Raw genomic sequence first — 24,729 nt, 5'->3', positions numbered from 1 at the left:
ATAGGCCTAATTCAGTGAGAGAGGGTACCAGCTTACCCTAGGAGGGGGGATTATGACTTTTAGCTCTTTGGGAAGCTCTTCAGGAAGCGCTTGCGGAAGCTCTTCCTCTGAACAGATGTCGAATGTAAAAATGTTTCCATCTCCACCACAGGTAACCAGACACCGATCATCACGACTACAGCAGATGCCCCGGATCTGCCCATAATCATTGTCATGTACGTTCAGGTACCAGTAGTCCTTCAGGGCATCCACGGACAGGTCTTTGTCATTGAGAGGATAAGCACGCAGTGAGCCATCCTGCATCCCACAGAACAGCAAGCGGCTGCTGGTACTGTTAAATAAAGAACAAGAAACAGTAACAGCAGCAACTTCTAACAAGCAAGCTCAAAATATGAAGAGAGCTTATCTAGCTTAATAGCAGTCACTTTCCCAAGTTTGGAACCTGGGAGCAAAATATTTGGACCATTTCAAGTATGTGTGATTTTACTACAAAATGTTTTTCAGCTAACTGGCTGCTCAGGAACATTCCAGCACTTGTGAGGTACCATAGAACTATCTCAGCTCTGAGTTGAGCAGTGTGGCAGACACCAAATTAAAAGCTAGAAAAGCAGTTTTTTCTCCCTGCTCCCCATTTAGTACAGATGGTGGTGAATGCAGCAGTAGATTAAAGCCTGAATTAAACCTGTCTCCTTTTGATGCAGAACATGCCTACTCTTACAGGGAACCCAGTACTGGGAGTCTGAAAAGAATCCACCTTTTTCATTCATACATATCACAGAACATCCCAAGAAGCCTATATTCTTAGCACAAGAGGGATGGACTGACCTCTCCAAGTTGGTCTAATTCTCTTTGGTAACTATGATAAAGAACTGCTCTTCTGCTGATCACTATATGCAGGGACTTCTAAGGGTTCTCCTAGAGTTCTACAATGTAGGGTGGTTGAGTCCTAATCAGTACTTACTTAGAAATCAGACTTTTTCATCTTTGAAGGTCTTTTCAATTTATTCTGTCAGACACATAGCCCAGCTATGTCCATTAGGAATTTTAAGTGAAACTCAGTTCCAGGAAATCCAGAGAGAGTTCCTGTACACTAGAGTTGAGCCACAATTGAAAAGAGACAAAGGAGCACGCACTCCTCCCTTCCAAGTTCAATTTTATCAAGCTTTATCCCAGAGGTATTTGTTACATTACAGTGTTTTACCAGAAGGAGATTTGGTGAATGGGATTGTCATCGGTGTCCTCCATAGGAATCACTTCAAAGGGCTCATCTTTCCTCTTCTCAGGGTCTTCTTCATCATCATGTGAGAATTCGCAATGATAGAGAAACCCTGAGTCGTACCCACCCTGAAGAAGAGAAGGACCATAAAGAAATGGTGATAAAAGAAAACTGAAGCAGCTGACCAGGTAAATATAAATTTCAGAATAATTCTTCCTTTCTTAAGGATCTAAGATAGGTTAGAAAATGTTACTTCCAAACACCTAGAGATCCTATTTATCCACAGACAGAAGTCTGCCACGATCACTGGCATTACAAGCCATTCTACCACTGATGCCATGATGATTTTTGCCTTTTCTTTTATACTCCTGTTATACCTTTTTACAACTTCTGTATTCTTAGTGCTTTTTGCCTACATTCTTGGACTTGTTTGTTCAGCTAAGAGACAAAATATTTTAGAAGCTCCGCAGTTAGGGATCAGTGTGCCCCAGACCCCAAGGTCCTCTCCAGAACACATTCTGTAAACTAAGATAGAACCATCCAGGGGAAGGTTCCTTGGGGAGGGGGGCTCACTCAAGCCTCTCATTGGGGAATTTTTGATAGATATGCTAATTAGAAAGACCTATAATGTTACACCAGATCTTTTGAGGGGTGCACTGTGGTGTGCATTTCAGTGCATTCGACCTGGACGTGTGTACCCAAGGATCCTTAAAATAAATACCAAGGTAAAATCCCTTTTTCCTTTCTAACCATGTTTGACTCTTGATTTTAAGACCAGGAAAAGGCATCACTACTTTGTTAAAATTCTACCTTCTGCTTGTGAGGGAACAGCTCAGTCTTTGTGCCCATTCAGGCACCACCAAGAGGGGTACCTACCAGAAACATACCAAACAATCTGAATTGGAGTGACACTACTGGTTTACTTCACAAAAACCACTGAAATTGTCAAGGATGAAAGGAATTCAATGTCCTAGGGATGGCAGGTTTCAAAGGGAAAGGTTGTGACATCATGCAATCCCATCAGCATGAAGTAAAAACTGATTTACCAAGGAAAGCCAAAATTTTCCTGGTGCTGAATAAAAGCCACAGAGGATGGGACTGGGCTCCTCTGGTATGTAGAGAGGTGGCAATGGTTCTTCTTCGGGTTCTTCCTCTTTAGTTTCTTCTATCTCAAGTCCCATCTCCTTTTGTTGCTTTATCCATTCAAGCTTTGCTTTCTCTTTCTCCTGCTTTTCTTTCTCTCTCCGTGCAATCTCCTCCGCCAGCTATTACAACAAGCAGAGAAACACTGAGACATGAAACCAACGCACTCCCCACATCACTGACTGAAGGAGTGTCATAAATGAAATCCAAGGTGGTCCTGGCATTATACATACAGAATATCTACAGAAATCTCTTTCCTGTCAACTAGGCAGAGATCAACCAGACTTCAAGGGGCTCTCCAGTGAAATGCCCCCTTTTCCCTCCTCTGAAGTATTTGCTCTTGGTCCTTTGAAACAGAAATAATTCTGAATGACAAGCAGACTTCAACATTTCCTCAGAGAGATTATTCCAAATCTTTACCATTATGCTTACTCCTACATAAATCCTAAGTCCTGTCCCCTGCCTGCCCTGGAGAAAGAAAAGCACTGGCAAGCTGAACTCAAACAAGTTCTAGTGCATCATTGGTATAGAGCAAAAGAGAGAAGCTGTAATGGACTTTATGTTTTCTGAACAATGAAGGAAAGATTCATCAAACCTTTAAAACTCCCTTCCATTCAAGCCTACTGTAGCATAAAAAAGTATCAAACATTCTCTAAAATATCTAAGAAGATATTAGATTGCTGAATCAGCAAATCTTTAAATATTATCAGTGGATCTTTGTCTGATTTATCTTTTAAAAATCTCCTGTTCTAGGGACTCTACAGACTATAAAAAACAATTTTAGTGCTTCACCACCCTAACTGTGAGAAATCTTTCCTTGCATTAAAACTTCCTTGTTGTAACTTATTAATTATTGATCTATTTCCAGAGGAAAAAGAGAGCAATTAATATCCTTTCTCTCTGTAGAAACATTTTTTATTTTTAGCATTGAGTGTTTCTCAACATTATTTGACTAAAAAAAACCAAAACAAAACAAGACCAACCAACAAACAAAAAAGAAAACCAACAAAACTCTACACACAATCTTTTAATCGCTCCTTCAATATGCATGCTTTGTGATCATTCTTATGGGTATTGCTGTGAAAAAACACGTAAAGATCTTTCTCCTGAGTACTGACTTCCTCCAAGTTATAACATGAAATGAAGCTTTGCCTGACATTGAGTAATACAGGAGCAGTTAACAGAGAAGGCACAGAAATCACAAGTTAACAACAGAGCCAGAGAGGCTGTTCGTGGTGGATTGAATATGGAACTGAGAGCCTGCTCATTGGAGTTCCCCTCCTGAGCTTAACATCAGCTTGCATTTTAGTTTAACAAAGTTAACTATAGCTGTGAATTGGCACAACTCTTTTCCTTTGGCCCCACATATTCTTTTTAAATACTGAGTTGTTCAGAAATGAAACGCACACCTTTAAACTTAAAACATTTTTTAAAAAACAGAAATACTGCTAAATAAAGAGAGATGTTTCATGTTTGGCTCAAGGTGACTACATGGGGGTTTTGTAACTGTTCAAAGGAATTTCCTATAGGGGCAACATCAACCACAAGAAATATTCTGTTTGTGAAAATTACAAAAATTAAAATATTTTGAGAACTAGTGCACTACCTTTCCCTTTCTCTAATGCTGTCTTCTAATTATAATCAAAATTTACATCGTGCTTTCAGTGCCATGTAGGTTTTATTTGAATAAAACAAAACCAACTTGTAATTTCAAGCTACAAATGGCACTGTAATTTCAAGCCACAAACTACCTGGCATTCCCTTTCAAGGAGCTTAGCAAAAACCCTGTGATGAAATATAGGGACTAAAAACTCTTTTGGGTAGTTTTGTCACCTGGCACAATGAAGAAGATTAAATTCTGCCACAGAAGGGTTTTTTACCTTGATTCGGGATTTAATGCTATAAAAATGGAAGTACTGTGTTGGCAGGTTTTTTATGTGATAGGTGGTCACTGTATCCTGCTTCCCAGGGAGAGGGGCAGGAACCTGGACAGCAAAGCCATTCTCACAAAGGATGAGCAATGTGCTCTTGTCCTGTATAAAAACACAAATACAAATATAGGGCAGATGTATAAATGGAATTGAGACAAATGGGAGGAAAAGTTAGTCAGCAGATGCACAGGCACATAGCCAAACTCCAGCCACACTTACCTGTGCTCTTATTTCAATGGACACTTTTAAATGGACATCAGAAATCAGTGAGCTTCTTTTATGCTAGGCAAAGCTAAGGAATTGAAATCCTTGCTGTGTCCAAACCAGCTAAAATTCTGACACTCCTGAGCTTGAAAGAAGCATGATGATGTTTTGGAAATTTGGTTAAATTAAAAGACGGATTTGACCCAAGAGTTAGGAGGTTTGGGGTTGATAATTTCATACATTCTCATACTAATAAATCTTTTATATCATCAAGACTTGGCTCAGAGTCTTGCCAAATGCTACTTACCTCTCAGCTTGTTTTTTGCTGGTACCTGACAAGCCCCTTAAAATGCAAAGTTAGGAAGAATAGATGAGGTGAGGGTAATAATTATTCAGTGTTTTGAGATTTTAAAAGACAAGTCCGTATTTAGTTTCAGTTTACATAAGCTATCTGGAGAAAAGAAAGAGGGTTATTTTATCTGACCATCACTAAAAATGTGCAAAGAGGGCATATTAGAGTTGCTATGGAAACCCTAACTAAGAATGATACGGTTCCTGTGTCTATAGGATCTCAGTTTAAAAATGTGTTCATTAAATGTAACGTATTTAATCACCAAAGTGCTTCTTTAAAACAAGAAAAAAAGACGTAGTGTGACACTCAGATTCTGGCACTGTGTTAAGCAAGTGTTTCCATCAGGCAGTGGAGGCCAGATACTGGTAGACAAAATTACTCAGGCAGAATCTAACACATCCAAGACACAATGAGTGCTTTTTTAGTAAGAGGGAGTACCTTGTCTTCAAGGAAAGGACTCCAAAAGCAACGGTCAGATCAAGATCTGTTGTTTCTGCAGTAAGATAGAACACATACCAGCAAGACTTCTTTTGCTAGCATGGTTTTTAGCAGTTCCAATTAATAAGTAAAAATACCAACACTTTGCCACTATGCACGTGTAAAATGTATCTTGTCAGCATCTAAATATAATGAATAGTCTCTCCTCTAAATAAGGATACTGGACCAAACAAAATGTCAGATGTTACCCTAACCCTAGAACACTTTTAAATATTAGCAAGAATCTATTTCGATATGTCCTGACACATTTCAAACACAGAATGTGAATTTCAAGAAGCACCCAAAATCTTGCTTAATGTGGTCAAAATGCTTTGCAAAAGCCTGTCTTAATATGGGCAAGAGTCCCAGGCAATAATGCCCAAATAACTTCTTTGTCAAAGAGAATAAGACCTTCCAAAAGCTAAGGAATAAGATTGTTTCTTCAGGTCAAGGGCTCAAAAAGCAAACCAAAATCTTGTGGTTTTCATTATCCAAAACCCAAAATATGTCCATAGTGACTGAGCCAGAGATACAGCTACACAGAACCTGTTAGAAGCTCTCATGCTGAAGCAGCATGAAGAACAAAGTAGCAAAACATTGTTTGTATTGTCTATAGAGAAAAGGGCTAGAGTTATGGATCTTCATCTATTTTCATTGGAAGTTCTTTTCAAAATGATATTTTAACCCTGCATGGAAGGAAAGAAAACAAATGTGCATTACTCACATGAGAAGGTGGAGACCACTGTAATGCCTGTACAGGCCCAGGGACACAGATGAATCCAATTGGCTTGTATTCATCCTCAATAGCAAAAAAGAAAACTGTTTTGTCTTTACTCTGAGGAAAAACAAACAAACAAACAAAGATGATAACTGAATCAAAGCTGACCAAAAAATTCAAAAGACTCTAAGCACTTTATGACATAAGCACATACTTCCAATTTTTTTTTTTTTTTGTGGTTAAACAGGGGAACTTAGGACTGGATTTCCATGATGATTACTGGGAGGAAATAAAAATCCTACCCATGTTGCTCCAAGAAACATGTTGCACCCAATAACTGTTAATTGCTCTCATGGGCCTCCTCTGGCATCCCCAACCACATGCTTTCTGCCCATTGCCCCAGGAGCTCCTTTAAATCTCAGGCTCAGGCCTGATTTTTCAGATAAGACAGCACAAGCTGATTTCCCCAGATAACAAGAAAATCCAGAACTGGTACACAACATGATCCATTGTAGCTTAAATCCTACATTAAGTGAAATGCGTGGCAGTTCAGCTCAAGGAACATGTAACTGCAAATGCACTGATCAGGGCTAAGGACTAGCTTTTAAAAAGAGACACCACATTTACTGGAAATCATCTCAAAGACTACCAGGCATAATGACAAACTGACTGACTGACCCTGTGGTAAGGCTGAGTAGCAGCTGGATTGCTGCCAATGTGGTGTATCAACAGACTTGCTTTTACTAATTCCAAGATCCTACTAAACTAATTCCAAAATGAACTAAATCCACCTTCAAAGGGGATTACAGAATTCACACTAAACAGTCCAGTAATTCACAAAATGAATTGTGTGAATTGCATGGTTGCTTTCCTACAGAAAAACAGATGTGTGTGCAAACAGACCCTTCTCCCAGCACAGAGAACTACAACAAGCAATCAACAGCAGCAACAGAAGTAAAACTGTGTTGTCAGTAAACAAACTTTATCTCTTTAAATAGGCTTTACATTTGTGGCTTAATAAAAATAACCAAACTAAATGATACATACCCCTGTGGCAAACACACGTCCCTTTCGTTCATATGCCAAGGCTGTAACTGCAGCAGCATGAGGTTTGAAGACTTGTTTCAGATTTATCTCTGCACTCTGACTGGCCTGTCTGGCATGACCAGGCAGCAGTCTGGGATCATAAACCTCAATTATGCGGACAACACCATCTTCAAACCCCACAGCAATCAGACCTCCTTCAGGATTTACCTTTAAGTGAAATGAAGAAAAACAATCACAGTGTACATCTGAGAGCTTAGAAGAATAATCCATATGGCACCTGCTCTGGTGTTTACCTGCAACTCACCTTATGTGGAAGCGTTGCTCAAGCACAAAGAATATTTCATACATGGGAAATGTTATTTATTCTCTCTAACACCATGAAGGAAGAGAGAGAACTGGGGCCTATTTTTTGGGTTGGATTGTGCTTTGTTTTTTTTAGTGATAACATGCCATTGAGACTGAAAATGCTAATGAGGATGTGCTTGTAATGTCTCAGGAAGAGAATTCATACTGACATTAAGATATATCAGTAGCTTCTTAAGGAGAAGAGTTGGAACTCAAAAAAGGAGTTATATTACCCTGAATATAATATGGGGTACCAAATGTAAGTATGATTTTTGAAGAGGTCAGGGCACAGGCTTGGGTCTGGCTGACTCCGTGTAAAGCACAGGAGTCAACAGGGACAGCTACTTGAGATGGAAAGTAAGAGTCTTTACCATAAGTCCTGTAGGTAAGCCAATTGCTAACAATTAAGAGAGGCTTGAACTGTGATAAAGGTTAGCAGAAACAGGTCTGTGTTTTAGCTGGATATAGCTGAACTTGTGGATTTAGCTGATATTTGCCCTACATGATAGTGTCTTGATGTCAATTACAAGCTGACTTCAGTGTTCACTTATCTAACAAGTATACTGTTAGGCTTGCCTATGAGGAGATTATGGCATACAGATGCTTTAAAGTATGTTGGATTAATTTTTCTCAGACTAGTAGCACAGATTTTCAATTACATTTGCACACTTTGAATTGTATCTGAGTATCTAATGTGATTTCAAATGCAGCTAGATAGACTAAGTACCCTTTGTTTTTCAAATTGGGTTTAGTAACAATTTTCATAAAACTGAACTGAGTCAGTTTTGTGATGCTGCACAATTTATTGTGGCAGACAGCTTACCTCATGAATTCACAGGTCACCACTTAACAACATCTCTGAAAGCCTGCATGGCCAGAATTATATTTTTATAAAATATTTCTTTTTATAAAATGAAGGCATTGTCCCAGTGGAACCCTCACCTTGAACATTCAAGTAATTATTTTTCTCCTAAATTTGCTTATAATTAACCCATCGGGCTTGCTGTGTTTTCTCAAGAACATAACTAGACACTATTTTAATTAAAATTAGCAAATATGTCTAAAAGTGATAGACTCCACACTCCACAAATGATCAGTTCTGGCAACACTTTTTTATGATTTATCTCCAAATGTTTGTCATTTGTCTGGGCTGTCATTTCAAAATGTGTTAACTAACTCATGTTAATTGCTCTGCGTGGGTTAAATAGAAGCTGTTAGTCTACAAACTCAGACTACTTCCCATACTGCACACTAAGATCTGATTTTAAAATCTTAGGAAGGCACAAAGTAGGATACCTGATAATCCATAATAAAGTTAAACTGTACCCATACTGTATGCAACACACTACTCCACAAACTTATATATACATCCTGCTATGGTAAATTGCACTGGGGCCTAACAAATGACCTCTAATGTCTTGTTTGGTGAGCAGCTTTCTGGATGCTGGCAGTCTCATAGGCTCCTCGATGAATTTTTGCTAACATGCTAGGAAAAACTCACAACAGCCGGTGCCCATGTCAGCGCTGTTCCTCCCTGTTTAAACTTGATTACACTCAGTTGGCTGTTGCTGCCAAAATCATAGATGCGCACTGACCCTGTGGGGAAATGAGACAGTAAGAATTTATTTCTTGCAATAGCACTTACAGGTTAGGATTTATGCAGAAATGTCTATTTATTTGAATTAAATAAAATCTGGATAAAATGTATGTTTTCTCTTTTGAGTAATAAAATGCCTGCCTGGAAAGATGACTGATGGTTACAGAGTACCACAGCTAGCATGGTGCTCGTGAACAAAATATATGATTTCTTCACTCTTCAACTTATACAGAACCAAGAGCTGTCGAGGCTGAGGGTTGTAATAAGAAGTCCCATGCTTACAATCCACATGTAATTTTCAAGAGAGCACAGAACTGTGGCATACTGTAAGGAAAATCTTTACTGACAACATAGGAAAATATGATAGGCTACTACTTGGGACTGCCTAGGGACGAAAGCATTTAAAGGGAGGAAAATATAGGAGATTGTCCACAAAAGATCCAATTTCACCAGAGGGAAATTTAACAGATTTGTAGGCACACATAGAATTCCATTCCAACTGGCATACATCTGAAATGTCATTGCTCAACCGGTAGGAGTTTGTCTTCGGGCTAAAAGAATATGTCCATTGTATAACACAGACAAATTACATGATAGTACTGACAAGAACTGAGTTAAAAGACCTTGCAGTGTTTTCTGTGCAGGTAAATGACATTGTTAATGTTCTGGCCAGTAGTTCTTCTTTCAAAGCACAATAAAGCTAACAGTGAGAGGCCTAAACAGCAATATTTATACAAGTTAAATGAATATGTCTGTAATTACATGTTTTCTGTTGTTGAGAGCATAATAGCTATAGTATTTTCTAAGAAAAGCACAAACATTAATATTTGCAATGGCTTACACTATGCTGGAGGTGTACGTAATTCCTTACAAAACAAAAATCCCAACACTTATTAATCCCCAGCCCTGAATACAAGTGCTGCTACCCAAACCAGATGTCTCTTTTGTCTCAGAATATCTTTTCAGCCATTCCTTCAGAACAGTGTACAAAGTTTCCCATTAAAAACTTCTGTGAAGTTTAATAATTAATTAATAATAAATAATTAATACTGATGAAGCAGTATTAATGCGTTGTTTCAAATATATATATTAATGATTTGCCTCAACTATTCAAGAACTGATCCCAGGAATAACAACTGTGTGTGAAATGACTTTGCAAGAGCAAATGCACAAATGCAAAACACAGTAGCTGCAAACTGAGCATCATTGCCCTTCAAAACCAATAATGGCAGTGCATGAGAGGAAAGGAACACTGTACTTACGGTCAAGAGCCGTGGTGGCCATCAGGCATGTAAAGGGAGAGACACCAATGGCCTCAATCCTCCCCGAGTGGAAGGTACACACGCGCTCTGGGTCATGGGTCTGCGGTGCAAAACAGAAGAGAAATTCTGCTGCATGCTACTCTTGTGCTCTCCAGTTTGGGTTTATGCTGCCTGGGAAATCATTTCATCATCCAAGGAATTACAGGCTTTGCTACTCTTTCTTTACATTAGTTTGTATAGTATGTGTCTTTTATTCATTATAAAATTCTTGGATCATATTTTACTTTTCACATCAGAATTTTATTCCCTGCAAGGGATTGTTCCAGAGCAAAAATTAAATGCCCCCTTTTTTACCTCTGCCATCTACTTCTCCACCAAAAACATCTCCAGCAGCAACACTAGTTACTAGTAGGATAAAACATGACAAGTGGGTTTCATCTTCGCCTTGTTTTTTTCTAGTTCTTTCTGTCATTTAAAGACTACAGTAAGGATTGGTTCAAACACCTATCTATAGAGGATATATCGACACTCCTTGAACTCATTTCCTGCATCCATGTAACTTTCATTACCAGTTTATCAGAATCAAACTCCTTTAAAGTAACTTGAATTTGGCAGCTGAAATTTCAGGAATCAAAAATCAAATTCCTCTTTGTCACCCTGCACAATCATTATAATCAATTACATTTGAAAATTTTTATAAAACAAAATATCTGTTCCGATGCTAAAATTTTCTACTGTGCAACTTCATAAAACACGAATTCCATTGCAGGTGCAACCAGAATCCTGTTACAGAATGTAATAGGATATGGTTCCTTTTGCAAATGAACTGAAGAAATCAGAAGAAAGAAAAAATAAAACTACCATATTTGAAAAAGTCAAATCCAGCTTCCATATTGCTCCACTTGTATCCTGAAGAAGAAAAAAACATTTATTGAGTATTTTCAGACTCAATTTGGAAATAAAGCTGCACATGGTGACTTCTTAAAAACTCCTTAATGATTATCATTGTGAAACAGAAATTACTAAATGCAATGATGTTGGTCTTATGAAACCCATCCATCAATTCACGGCAATAGAACTTGGACAATACCTTTTGTCATTCTCCTATCCTTATGCCAGTCTCACACATTACTGTACACTAAAAACACAGCACAGCATAACATAGCTTAATGCAGTTGGAAAGGACTTGCAAGGATCATCTTGTCCAACTCCCTGATCACTTCAGGCCTGACCAAAACTTAACTCATATTATTAAGGGTCTCTATTAAATGCCTCTTAAACATTGACAGGCTTGGAACTTAAATCACCTCTCTAGGAAGCCTGTTCCAGTGTTTGAAATAATAATAACTAATAACAAAAATAATAATTTTTAAAATAATAATAATAATATAGGTAGGTAGGTAGGTAGATAGATAAGATGATTTTCTATATATCCAGAGGAAGATTGAATTCCACCAAAAATAAACACACTGGTTTGTAATGGACTCCTACTGTTACTTACCATCACCTCCCTCATCTTGTGTTTCTCTGCAGGGATGTATGTATCTGAGTATGTCTTACCTGAGCATACCAAAAGGGCTGTCCATGGTCATGAATTTTTGTCATGAAATTCAGGCTGACATTCTTGCCAACCCAAAGTTCACTCATAGGCTCCACCTCCACTAACCCTGTGTCATCCACAGGATCAGCAGTATCTATTACCTCGAAGTTCCACACCTTCATGGCATTGGAAGAATTAAAAACAAAAGAAAAAAAAAAAAAGCAGGTTTTTTTTTATAAGACTGAGTTGTTTTCATACACGATAAATACAGAAATTCAAAATTTTAAGAAAGCAAAATCACTGCTTTGAATATAACCTAGAACAATGACAGGAGCTTCAATTCAGCCCTGGCATTAGCACATGGCAGCTTCAGAACTATGCAGACCAAATGATATCTGTGGGCTCCCTGCATGGCTCATACTGAGGCAGCACAAACTAATGGGAAGTCTAACCCTTCCGTGTTCTGCTCTGTGGGATAAGGACAAGATATAAGTTAGCATGCTTATAATCAAGTGAATTTTCCTAAGGGGATAGCACCAACCTATAAAACACAGAAACAACAACAGTGTCTGAAACCTTCCACTGTCTACAGATCAGTTTCCCATTGATTATCTGGATCATTTCACACATCAACAGAAGACACATCATGTCCTCCCTTAAAGAGCAGGGAAATAAGATTACAAAATTCTTGATCATTGGCAGTTGAGATCAGAAACTGGTGTTATACATAAGGAAGACATCTTGACCTTAATTTATAAAATTATATGTTAGCTTCAGGATGATTTTTCTTGTAATTGTTCCCCTATTTCAGGATACCTATCTCTGAGATGCTCATTAATTTCTGTGTCATTTTAGCATTAATAATCTGAGCTTTTAAATACTCAGAAAATTAATTTCAAATATTCCTGTAGTTTATTATTTATCTTTGAAATAATACTATGCATTAATAGGCCTGAAAATTATAAAGACGAACAAATGTTAGAAAGCAGTCAAGAACAAAGCTGTTAGAAGACCACTGAAGATTATTTTGATTTACTAAAGTAAAATCTGACTTATTTATTACTATTAAACAAGGGACACTGCGTGCCATGCTGTCCAATTCAAACACATACACTGTGGAGACGTGCTCTTATTTTCTTTGTCCTAAAAATCAATTTTCAGAAAGAAACTGCACTCCAAAATTTCCTCCAAAAACCTGGTAAATGAGATACATAGTATTTACCTGCTGCCATACATTTGCACACCTAAAGGCAGAGCAAAAGAAAAACTCACCCGAATGACACCATCTTTTCCAACAGAGTAAAGATCTCCTTCATCAAGAACTAACTGGGTGATAGGGCCCTCGTGACAGGGCTTGTGTCCAACTTGACAGAGCTCTACTTTAATGAGGCCAGCTTCCCAAAGCAGAAAATTGCCCCACTCAGTTCCTGAGACAACCTTCAATGCAAATGCAGATAAATATATTAGCACCTGCATGCAATCGTGCAGAAATACAGGCAAGAACCCAGTTAACATTTGTGGCTTCCTTCCATGAATGCATTAAATCAATAGCAAAGTACAGACTTTTGCAAGAGAAGATGTAAAGGGTGAGGAGGCTCAACTTTTTAGCAGTGTGACATAATTTGCAAATGGTTGTAGATTAGGACCAACAGTCTCTTTGTATTTCTGTACACTGACGTTTTCGCTACCCCATTAGAAGACACTCAGCTCTGAGCCAACAGAGACCTTTTCTCTGTGAACTACAACACTAACTGTATTTTCCAATTACTACAAAGCAAGCCAGGTTTTGGGCAGATTGATGGCAACAATTCTCAGAACTGTTCTGATTCTGATTCTCAGAACAGCACATCACGGGCCTGATTCAAAACATTTTGAAGCAAATAGTAACTCTCCAACTTACAAAGCAGACTTTATATCAAAGCCTAAAGGGGTACATAATATTTTTTCTTTTTGTCACTTTTCCTTACTTACCTTCCCATCGGGCAGCTCCACAAAACCCGTAATGTCGGACACTGCTGTTTTTCCAAACCTGCCTAAAGCTCCTTGTAACTTGAGACCAGTTAATGTGAGAGCCATCTTCCAGAACCTGAGTATAGAAAAAACATCCCTGTCTGATACAAGGTTTCTTAAACACTCTTCAGTCTCTCTCAGACACTGCAATACCCTTACCAGGCATGCCTCCGAGGTAAGGGCTGCTCATTTATTACTCTTTTTCACAGGAGAACCTGGGCTTTTTTTCTTTTGAAAATGAGATAAAGCTTTATAACTACACAAACATTTCCCTATGCTACTCCTATGAAAAAGCTAGGAAAAGGATTTGGAATAGGCAGAATGAAGATTAAACTACTATTTAAGAAGTGTAAAATGCACAGCTACATCTTTCCAGCTACAACCCATACACATAGTTAGGGATACCTATTTTATTCTTGCTGTCTCCAGTGTATGATGCTCAGCTTTGTAAATCCAAGGGACTGAGGTCTTCACTGAATGTCATCCAAGCCCTCTTGCAGAATTGAACTGTACTATAAAATCTCACTGAGCCAAAGGTTTTATCCTAAATATTAATAGTTATTTCTATTTGATCATTAGTACAACATAACTTGAAATTGCTGCATTGCAGAAAAATTAACATCTACTGCAATTAGGGATGGTTCAGGGTGTGCAGGAGTCATTACATTTAAGAGAGCTGTTGAAAATTGTAATTTGAGTCAACATTTGGGTGAAAGGTCACATTTATCCTGTTATAAAAGCTATGACAGAGTTTATTTGTAGTATTTTAGCTCAAAAGAAAGCTTATAAGAGGGTTTGTTCTTTCAGATTTCCATAAATAATGCATTCTACACCACATTTGTTCTGTGTCTAAATAAGTCATTTGCTATTTCAGACCTACTTTGCAACCAAACTATAAAGCACATCTCAGATTTTGATCTGATTCCCCTGTTAAAATTCAAAGAAACTTTAGATGCATTGTAATTTTAAAGGTATCATTTTTATTACGATAGGATCGCACTCATATCTTAAGTCTCTGTCGTGTTAACATTTAAGTACTGGATAAACCCAGAACACAAAATGAAAGTTTAAAGTCATTTGGTGTTTGGTCCTTTTTTACAAAAGGACCCATGAGCTTAGCAGAGAAGGGAGTATATGGAAGTGTATCTTTTGTAGGCTTTTGGTGGGATTAGAGGGTTTCTGATCCATGACTTGGCAATCACCTCTAATAGCTGTCCAAAGAGCAGATGAGCTCAAGAAATCAAAGGTAGAAGGCACAGAAGGCATATATCCTATGTTAGGCCAGCTAGAGGACATGTATCTATAAGTATTTTTCATTACTTCTTCCCAGTGTTTGTTGAAATTACAAGAATGGAGCCAGCGGTACTGACATTTAACATCAAGCATCATCCTTTTTGGACAGCAAAGGCGTTGAAAGATTTGTTTGACTGGCTGAAGGTCCTGAAATTCCTCCTTTTTGTAAGAGCTAAGTAAAATAGCATTCCTCATTAGTACATGTTTGCTAAGGATACATTCTTGTTTGTCATCTCCTATGTATTTTGACTGCAGAGGTGTTACGTATTAAACCTACCTGATGTGTCCTGATCCACCTGTAGTTAGATGCTCTTCATTCTCAGCAGAAAACATGACCTTGTAAACATCCTGTGCAAAAGCTTTTGACCTCAACAGAGTCTCTTCTTGTTTCCAGTCCCATATAGTCAACATGTAGTCAGGGTTGCTCCCAACACTGGCCAGCAAAGTGCCAGCACGGTTGAAATCACCAAAAACATAAGCTGTCTCTGTTCCACCTGAAGAAATGTACAAGCCCCAGTACACATGCACAGGAAAGATAGAAACAATACAAAAATCTACTCAGAAGGAGCTCAACTTTCACTGAGGTTTTTTTTCAATAGGCAACGGCTCTAGGTTGGCTATTGATCAAACAAAAGTTTCTTCCCATGCAATAATAAAAAACTTGAAACCAGTGTTTTCTATTTTTGCTGTGAAGGACCAAAAGATTCTATTTCCTTCTAAACTAAAAATGATCCACTACTCCATCTGCTGGGATCTTTAAACACTAGTCCATCTGTATAAAATGAAAATAGAACTTTTTACACTACCTTTCAGTATTCTGTAGGGCCTCACTGAAGGATATGTGTAGATGACAATGTTTGGCTTCCCTCCTTTTTCTCCTACGGCAAAGTACTCCTTACTAGGGTGTGCCTTGAAAAAGCAGAAGTCCTGTTGCATGCTGTAATGACACCTTTGTCTTTATCCTGCTAGTTTTTGAGTTACTGTATTCACTCACTCATTAGTCAAAACACACTGCCATAAATACTAGATTGCATTTTTCTGTGTGTTTATTCTGAACAACTGCCAACCTGTTGCTCAAGATCAGAATGAAGCCACTTTGCCCACAAAATGGTATATCACACATACACTGCAGAATCACGACAAATGGTGAAATAACCTGCTTTGTGATCCATTCTTTTACTATTCCTGCCTCACTCAACCCACTAGCTAATCTTTCCATAGCAGCATTTGTGTCAGCAGCTATCTACTTCAGCAGACAGCTGCAGAAAAGCCATCCTGAGCGACAGTATTCTGAAGGTGTAAAAATGTACATCGATTCCCCAGAAAAGGCTGCTTACAATGAAGCAGGACAGTCTGAGGCTGGTAGTCTGAAAGCCTGGCTCATGTGCAATAAAACTGAGAGATGGCAGAGCTTTCACAGGGTAAGGTGCTTCAAATTCAGGGACAGCACTTGAGACTCCAAGCTCTTGATAAGTTTAATAGAAAGTTTAATAGAGTGAAACCAGATACTTTTTCTCTCCATTTGTGTAAGAGCTTGATTTTCTAAATTTTAATTGCAAGTAAGACTCTATATTAGTGTCAGTTGTGAATAGGACAGATGAAGTGTCGAAAAAAAATAAGAGTTTCTATGAGCCAGAAGATTTAAGTAAGAATGTCACAGTGCTAAAAATTAATCCCAGCTGGACTTGTCAATCTTTTTAGGTACCTGAGCCTGGGACTAAGGTGTGCAAATACTTGTTCTCTGCCAATTACATTAATGGGATGAGAAGCCCATGCTGCATGGTCCACACATTCCCTTAATCAATACCATAGTTTCTTATGTATATGCATGTGCAGCTGTAGAAATCTCCCATATCTGCAAACCACAACCAAGCAAACAGTTTTTTTTCTTAGATAGTGACTAAGGTTCTTAAACAAGAAACAAGAGCCATACTGTGATAAACCCAATTCCACCACCACGGCTGCTCCGGACATATCTCTGATGTTTAGTTCTCAGGTTCTGGAGCACCACCTGGTTGCCTGCTATATACACCACAGTATGGCTATCCATTACCATCAGATTTACAGGTCTGGTACAGTCATATCCAAAAGAATGTCTGGGAACAGCCCAATAAGGAAAAGATTAGACACTGTCTTTCTAGAAAGTTTACTAAGTGGATAGAAATGCTTAAACTGAAACTGAAATGGGAATACTGAAACTAGTGACTAAGCCTGAAGGCAGGAGATAGTTTTCTTCAGTATACAGTGAAAGTAAAATATATGACTCTGAGAGGAAGGCACAAGTAAAGGCCTTCTAAAGTTCATATTCCATCTTTTCATCTCCAGTAGGGGTACACCTCTTGCTTCTACTGGATCATTTGGAGCTGTAAGGAATTCATACTTTATCTGTGTTCCCTTTTCAAATAAAATGTAAAAGATGTGCACCAGATTACCAGGAACTGTCCTACAGACAAGAGATCAAACCAAGCAAGTTTTCAAGCTTACTTCTTAATTGTGTACAGGCAGATGTAGAGAAGGGAAAATCCAGTCTTCAATAGCAATTGAACTGTGTCTGCAGAGAAAACCACCAGCATATATGAAAGTCACATATCCTATCTTACCCTACTTGACCATACCTATCAAAGAGTTTATTGTAGCTCGTAACTGATGGGCATCACTTCCTTTATTCTATCAGTTTAGATCTTCTGAGCACCAGAATACAAATCTACTTGGTTCCTTTCCCACTTCTCCCTTATGAGCTACACAGCAGCCCTTCTGCCCTCCCCTCAGCTTCTTGGGGAACACCAGTGTGGCTGCAGAGAAAGGGAGAGCTTTGCAGGGCATATTCTTATGCTAGTCTTCTGCCTGGTCACATTAGCTTCTCTATGATCTAGTTCTACATGAGTACTTATAATAGTAAGCATTATGCCCAGTAAGAAACGTTTATGAGGTCAAGACAACATTTAAGATTAAAGTCACCCAGAACCATAACTGGTCAGGATTTTTCCCCATGTCTCAACCAAAGGTATCCCACTAATGCCACATAGGCTACTCCAAATTTGACAAATACAATTTTAAGAACATATATTAAATATCATTAGCTTTGAATTTGCACCAGCTCAACAGAAAGGATACTTAAAGGTAAGAAGGTCAGTGGGTATCTCAGTGTCGTCAGTGGCATATGGGCCTGAATATACATCTTCATACGTATAGAAGAAGTTTTCCGGGATTTCCTTTTTTACCTCCTCAGGCCTTTTTTGTGATTCTGAGGATACTTGACTACTGCCTTGTTCTTCCAAATTGCCTTCTGCACCTCAGAAGTGGGAACATAACAGAAATTTATATTCACCATACGTTTTGGGTTAGTTGCTGATATTTGCACCTAACCATTAAAGGGAAGGGGTCACAATTGTTAGCCTCCTTTGACAGAGCAATAAATACTTCATAGCTCAAAACAGGGGTCCCATGTCTTAGTAGCTACTTGTTCTGGGACAGCCTGTAACAAACATTCCCTCAAGCTTTTAAAAACTTTACTGTAAATATTCAAAACTGAAGAGTTGAAACAAGAAAAATTTTGAGACCATTTGAAAAATACTGATTTTAAAACTTGAAGACTTACCAAAGCAGTTCAGTTGAGGTTTGCTTGATGTTTAGGTCTGCACTTTAGAAACCAAACAAATTTTAAAGTGTCTCGTTTCAGTAGCTATTGAATGCACATTGTTACACAAAACAATTAGTAAAACCACATATAATGAATCACCAGAAGACACCATTGTCCTCAAGAAAGAAAGCTGCTAATGTGTGATCCAGAGTAGTTCTTCACTGTATTGCAATGCATAATACTGTCAACTTGACTTCCAACTAGTCATAAGCACTTGTTAAAAGTAGTTTCCAGTGGAATACATCAGGTTAAATATATTCTGTAAGCATTTCATGCTGTCCTGACTGTTTTGTCTCCTAGGTGTGCCACAAAAAACAAGCAAAGGGGTCAGAGACCAGCCAGGCAAAGAGCAAAGTTAAGGCAATTGGAAGGGAGCAGAAATACTCAATCACTGTAACTGATTACAGCCTGAGGTGCTGTTCCAAATAATAACAGTGAAAAATAATGAAAACTAGAAAGTACCGGGGGTTTTAAGTTTGTGCCAACATGTCCTCAATAATACTTTCAGTATCTGATTCCACTTGGTCCCCTTCTTCCTCCTGTTCCTCTGCTTTGGTGATTCCTTTGAAACACTAGTTTTGTCTTCTTTTGCAAAGTATAATTGGGATCACCCTCTTAGGTATTAATTCCTTGGACTAATTTGCTCATACATGCCATATTAAATAAATATATAGTTCTGTAATAGTAGAAGAATCTCCTCTGTCCAACAGCATACTTCCTGCTGTTTAGCATTAAGTGTAAGGAGAAGTTTGCTTCCAAAAAACAGTAATTTAAAACTCACTCCGGGGAAGGAAAGAAACCCGTCCTATAACAGGAAAAAGGTGGAATAGGAAGATCAAACAAATGCCAAAAGTAATGTAGCAATGCATCAAAAAGTCCTTCTAAAGTGGATTTGTTATTCATGCTACCTGGATCTAGTGTGTTAGATGACATGCAGGACAGTTGAAATAGACACTGGACAGGCATTTCAAGATGAAAAATATGTTAAAAAGAAAAACACAGGCCTCTGACTGAAAGAGTCCGGTGGAGTTAAAAACCTGATTTCAGTATTATCTACAAAGAGAGGTCTAAGCAGCAAAAATTTTCAGGGGAGAGACTTTGTGAGCTGAGGCAGAACAGGAACAGCAGGCACAGTGCTTAGTTCAGAACTTCACTATGAACAGAGTAAAAATAAAATTTGGCAACACCAAGAGCAGGAACTGGAGATGAACACTTACTAGTAAGTAAGAAAGGGGTGAGTGGTGGAAGAAGCCAGAAGTTACTGTAGGTTCAGTACTGAAATCACGATACAACGGGGAAATACTCACCACTGGGATCTGCCTGTGCATCTTCTCCTGGTTCCTCATTGTTTCCCTCCTGTTCCATTGGAAAAGATGGATGTCCTCTCTCCCTGGAGGTGGTAAGGAGGAACGTTTAGTATTGTTGCCTTTATTTGCCATTTAGACCATTTTCATTTCCTCTCAAATGCTTTGAGATTCCCAAAGATGGTATTTGTCTTCTGCCTGCACACAAGTACATATTATCCAAAGATATGTCCTACTTTGTAGAGTGAATTAATTGGCCCAGGTTTTAGGACTCCAGGCTCTGAATAAATTGCTACAGCAAGACTTTCATCTAAATACTGGGTAACAGGGGGAACTGACAACTGATTTAAATGTTTTGAGCTTCTCTTTAATATACTGGGAGGAGATGTGCTTTTGAGACGAGGCTATTCCTCCACCCTTCTGGTGGGCTTCACAAAAACATCAGGACATAGACATTCTGAGATCATCTAATATCTTGAATGGAAAAGCAAGAGAGATGAATCTTTAAGGAAAAGGGACTTTATCCAAAACATTTTATAATAATGGAAAACAAATTTTAAAAGTTAACACAATTAAAAAAAAATAAAACAGCTTAATAATATTCCTCCCTTGTGTGATTTTCATCTTTCAGACTATCTTTTTCAGAGTTCTACAATTTTCACTAGTTACTACAGTCCTCTGGAGTGGAAAAGGTCCAAATTTGTCATATAAAAACCAAACACATTGACCATTTTTAGAAAAGTCTCAAAAAGAAGCAAAAAATCATAAGCATTGTTCTTACTTTAATTTTTTTCTGCTTTTTGATTTCAAATGTGTTCTCCATCTGAACACAAATGAAACACCTTAAACTGCACATTGGAGCAACTTTGTATCAATATTACAGCACAAAAAAACCTATCAGAAATCAGAAAATTCAGAAGTTGAATAAAAAGAAACATGAATACTCAGAATAAGAAATATGGGCAGGATGCAAGCAAATCTCTCTTCATTTGTAATCATGACTCTGATACCACTAAAAAATCCCTAAAAATGCATTTCCTGTTTCCAGCTTTGGGTCAGAATCCATTTGGAAAAAATATTTTGAGGAATTTCAGGCTTTTCCGATATTTCAGGAAAGGCAAAGTGTCCTAACATAATGGCACCCATGAGAAGGACAAGAAGGACAAAGAAATATTTCAGACATGTCATTCTTGTTGTTATATAGCCAATCTTCATCCAAAGGTTCTGAGTATCTGCCACAATCTGACCTTCCTGCATAATTTCACATAAGAATTACAAATGAGCTTTTATCCCTTAGGAGTGCTGAGGAAAACTTGAAAACAGACAAGCAGAAAGTTTTACATTTAGAAAACAAATGAAAATAAAACAATTGCAATATATCTCAATATATTTAAATGAAATTCATGAGTTTTTAATGGGGTAACACCACTGATATCACTGAAGTTGAAGAAATAGTTATAGACTATTTGCATAAATAGATAGTGGAGTGTTCAGAGACCTGAATTCTAATTCCAAACCCAGTAATGACGTGTACAATTTGTATCAGCCATTTCACCTCTGGCTGTCTCAGTTATCTCCTGTGAAAAATTAGATAGTAATACTTACCCATCTTAGCGAAGTGTTTTCATATCCACAGAGAAAAGAGCAATGAATTTTCAAATTATTTTAACTAATTAGCAATCATTTGTCTTCTAAAAATTAAGACTATGATAGTTTTCATTATAAATTAATTCCTATCTGGAAAATGCTTTAGGCTGAAAGAGGATATGAACATTTCCGCCTGCGTTGACATCTAGTTAAAGAAAGATACTGCAGTGTCCACTGTGCACATTTTTGTGATGGCATTCAAGCACTGTGCCTAAGAAGATTTTGAATTTAAGGACTCAGAAGAGGCTCATGGGGGGTAACGTGTCTACTTTGGCTGCAGACTCTGGGATTCCTGAGTTGGCTGATCCAAAAAACTCCAGTGCAGGCTCACCATGACAAAGGCATTCATCTCTCTGAATGTTGATTTTATTTTCCTGGGGGAAACCTGGGGGGTTTTGGCAGGTTTTTTTGAGGCAGATTTGCTAAATCAGAAGGATTTAAGCCTTTTGATATTGAAAACTGAGATGGTGACAAGTAGAACCGGTGTGACAAGTCTAGCGGGAAAAAAACGCTCATAATTTTTCTACCAATGCCTGACCAGGGCAGCCTATTTTCTCCCTAGTCCTAGTAAAGCAAAACACTGACTTGAAATAACTGTACCAGATCCACATCAGTGTCGTCATTTCCAAGAACTCCATCAGGACTGAATTCAGGTTATCCTTGTTTCAGTGGACAGTGCAGCAAGTTGTGAATTTCAGCAAAGTTCCATTTTCTTTCAAATTGTGTTCATTCAGGTGTATGTCTTCAGTTATTTCAAAACTAAAATGTTCTTTATCAATTTTGCTGCCACACAGAATCTTTACATATGGGAGCCTCTCAAAAATTCTCAGTAAATTTGGACATTAAGTGATTTCTCATCTCAGACAATTGTCTCATTTATTCAAAATACAGCATAATTAAATCAAATGGGCGTTTTTTTGCTAACACGTAAACAAATTCAGTGAGATGACACCACTTTCTTTCTATTTTGTCATCCTACACTTTTCTTCTTTCCAAAAAAAAAAGATGTTCAAATGTGTAAGCCTCATAAATGCAGTTCTTGCCTTCATAAACCCTGTGACTGACACTTCAACTGCATAAAATACATGAAATTAAATAATGATCAAAAGGCAGCCTACAGTTTTACTTTAGAAAACAGAACATATCTAACAGTTATTTTAAGCTGTCTCTGCCCCACACCATTAACTCTTTAGGTGTGCTTAAATGACAGCACCTATCAGCTTTTACATCCACAGAAGAGTGATAATCAGTTCTGTCCACTAATTCAGTTTATGTAGAAATAGGGAACTATTACTGTAGAATAAAACTGCAGTGCTATTAGTACCAGCAATAAGCAAGAGATTTAAAAAATATCTCTACATTGTGCTACTTCTGAAGGATTTTATTTCTTGGTTCATTCCAAAATGTGCTAATATTTTTGTAGAAAAGCTTTACCCACTGATGGACTTTGGAGAGAAAAAAAAAAAGGACACTTGGTCTTTCCTTCAGGAGAGATTGTATGTTATTCCTTTAGCTGTTTTCATTCCACATGAAGGAACTCAAGTTTGTCCCAAGACTTCCAATCCTGACTCCTCCTAGCACTGCATTATGAGCTCTCCATGCTACTCTCTCTGCTCTTTCTGACCTGGGCTAGCACTGGTCTAAACACAGCTGCAGCATTTGGGTATCGTGAGGGATGTCTGCCACGAGGAACTCCATACTGATCATCTCTTCCAGGGTGAGGCATCTTCTTCGAGTCTAGCCCTGCTTTGGATGTGTCAGGTTTCTTGCCATCTGCCAAGTCCTGTTTCTTTAACTCATTTTCAAATATGGTCTCCTCAGCACTTCTTTCTGAGTCTTTCATTTCCTTTTGAAAAACAGCAGACCATCGACCAACTCTCTCAGTACTCCTTTTAGCTTTCAGACCACATCAGAGTACATCAGCAATTTACGGGGCTGCTCCTGAGTGCAAAACGTGCAAACAGGAAAGTCTTGTGAAACTTACTTTCATTAAAAAAAAAAATTAAAGTCTTTTAGTACTTATATATGGAAAGAAAAATATCCAAGTGTAAATCAGGCATAGAAACCAGTGCTATCTGTATACCATTATCCATCAGCATTACTAGAAAATTAGTAATAAAAGTCAGTTTAGGCAATCAACCCAAGATCCCAAGGAAAAAAAAATGTACTAGAGAATATGGCTGCTCTTACAACAGCTAGAAGACTTGAGAGCAAGGAGAATAACAGAGGATATAAATTCTGACAGCAGTTAGGTATATAAATTATTTACTAGTCAGAGATGGAGACAGCAAGGATAAAGCTACAAAGCAGGATCTAGACACACCATGTTTATCACAGCTCCATTGTCTCTCTTCTCCCTCATCAGAGAGAGAAAAGACATGGACCGGAGCCCTGCTATTGTTCTCCTCACTATGTTACACACATGCGGAGTATTTTCCTATTTAATTAGGAGAAATAAATCTAATTTCTTTCCAATCTAATTTCCAGTCTTGTACCTAAAGTAGCCCTCTGTATGATCCACATATCCTAGCTCTGCCACATGCAAGTAAGTTTCTTAAAGCCTGCCCTGCGAATAAAGGTTACCAGGTTTTTACTAAGCAGAAACAAGAGCAGGTGACATCACCAGTTACTTATTAACTTAGAGCGTAAAGAAAAATCATAAAAATGAGTATGAGAGCAGTGCCACAAATGGAACGAGCAATGAAATCAACTGCCTCACACATGGTGAAGAAAACCCAACAAGTCCCACATTTCAGTGGTCTATCCCTGCTGAAGGACACTCACTGCTGTTTAGCGGGGATAGCAGAGGGCAGGCAGGGGACACCTGGCGCTCCGCAGGGCGGGCAGGGGAGGGAGCCTCAACAGGGCCTTGGGGAGGGTGCGGGCACAGAGGGGCCCCGAGGTCGCAGAAGCTGCGGGGGCGTGAGGAGCGGGGCTACCGGGGACAGCCCACGGCACTCGCGGGCCCGCCGGGGGTGGCTGTGTCCGGAGCTGCCGCGGCCT

The 24,729-nt window shown here is 38.4% G+C and overlaps 1 protein-coding gene across 1 annotated transcript in view; it reads right to left on the bottom strand.

Annotated features, from left to right (window-relative positions):
- The window catches only part of CFAP44 (cilia and flagella associated protein 44), a 42,219-nt gene that overhangs the window by 17,389 nt on the left and 101 nt on the right, over positions 1 to 24,729 (bottom strand). Inside the window, 17 exon segments of the mRNA XM_042031817.1 lie at positions 37 to 331; positions 1,202 to 1,344; positions 2,263 to 2,481; positions 4,240 to 4,392; positions 6,048 to 6,158; positions 7,089 to 7,295; positions 8,935 to 9,029; positions 10,293 to 10,392; positions 11,154 to 11,201; positions 11,853 to 12,008; positions 13,105 to 13,269; positions 13,804 to 13,918; positions 15,413 to 15,629; positions 15,942 to 16,044; positions 17,069 to 17,231; positions 18,250 to 18,427; positions 20,083 to 20,165. Coding sequence (XP_041887751.1) covers positions 37 to 331; positions 1,202 to 1,344; positions 2,263 to 2,481; positions 4,240 to 4,392; positions 6,048 to 6,158; positions 7,089 to 7,295; positions 8,935 to 9,029; positions 10,293 to 10,392; positions 11,154 to 11,201; positions 11,853 to 12,008; positions 13,105 to 13,269; positions 13,804 to 13,918; positions 15,413 to 15,629; positions 15,942 to 16,044; positions 17,069 to 17,231; positions 18,250 to 18,427; positions 20,083 to 20,140 — 2,526 coding nt within the window. The 5' untranslated portion in view covers positions 20,141 to 20,165.

The sequence above is a fragment of the Corvus kubaryi genome, unplaced genomic scaffold (genome assembly GCF_017639235.1).
Source record: "Corvus kubaryi isolate FWS band 111438036 unplaced genomic scaffold, C.kubaryi_AGA036_p1.0 37341, whole genome shotgun sequence".
Taxonomy (NCBI): Eukaryota; Metazoa; Chordata; class Aves; order Passeriformes; family Corvidae; genus Corvus; species Corvus kubaryi.
This window is presented reverse-complemented; position numbering and strand designations above follow the sequence as displayed.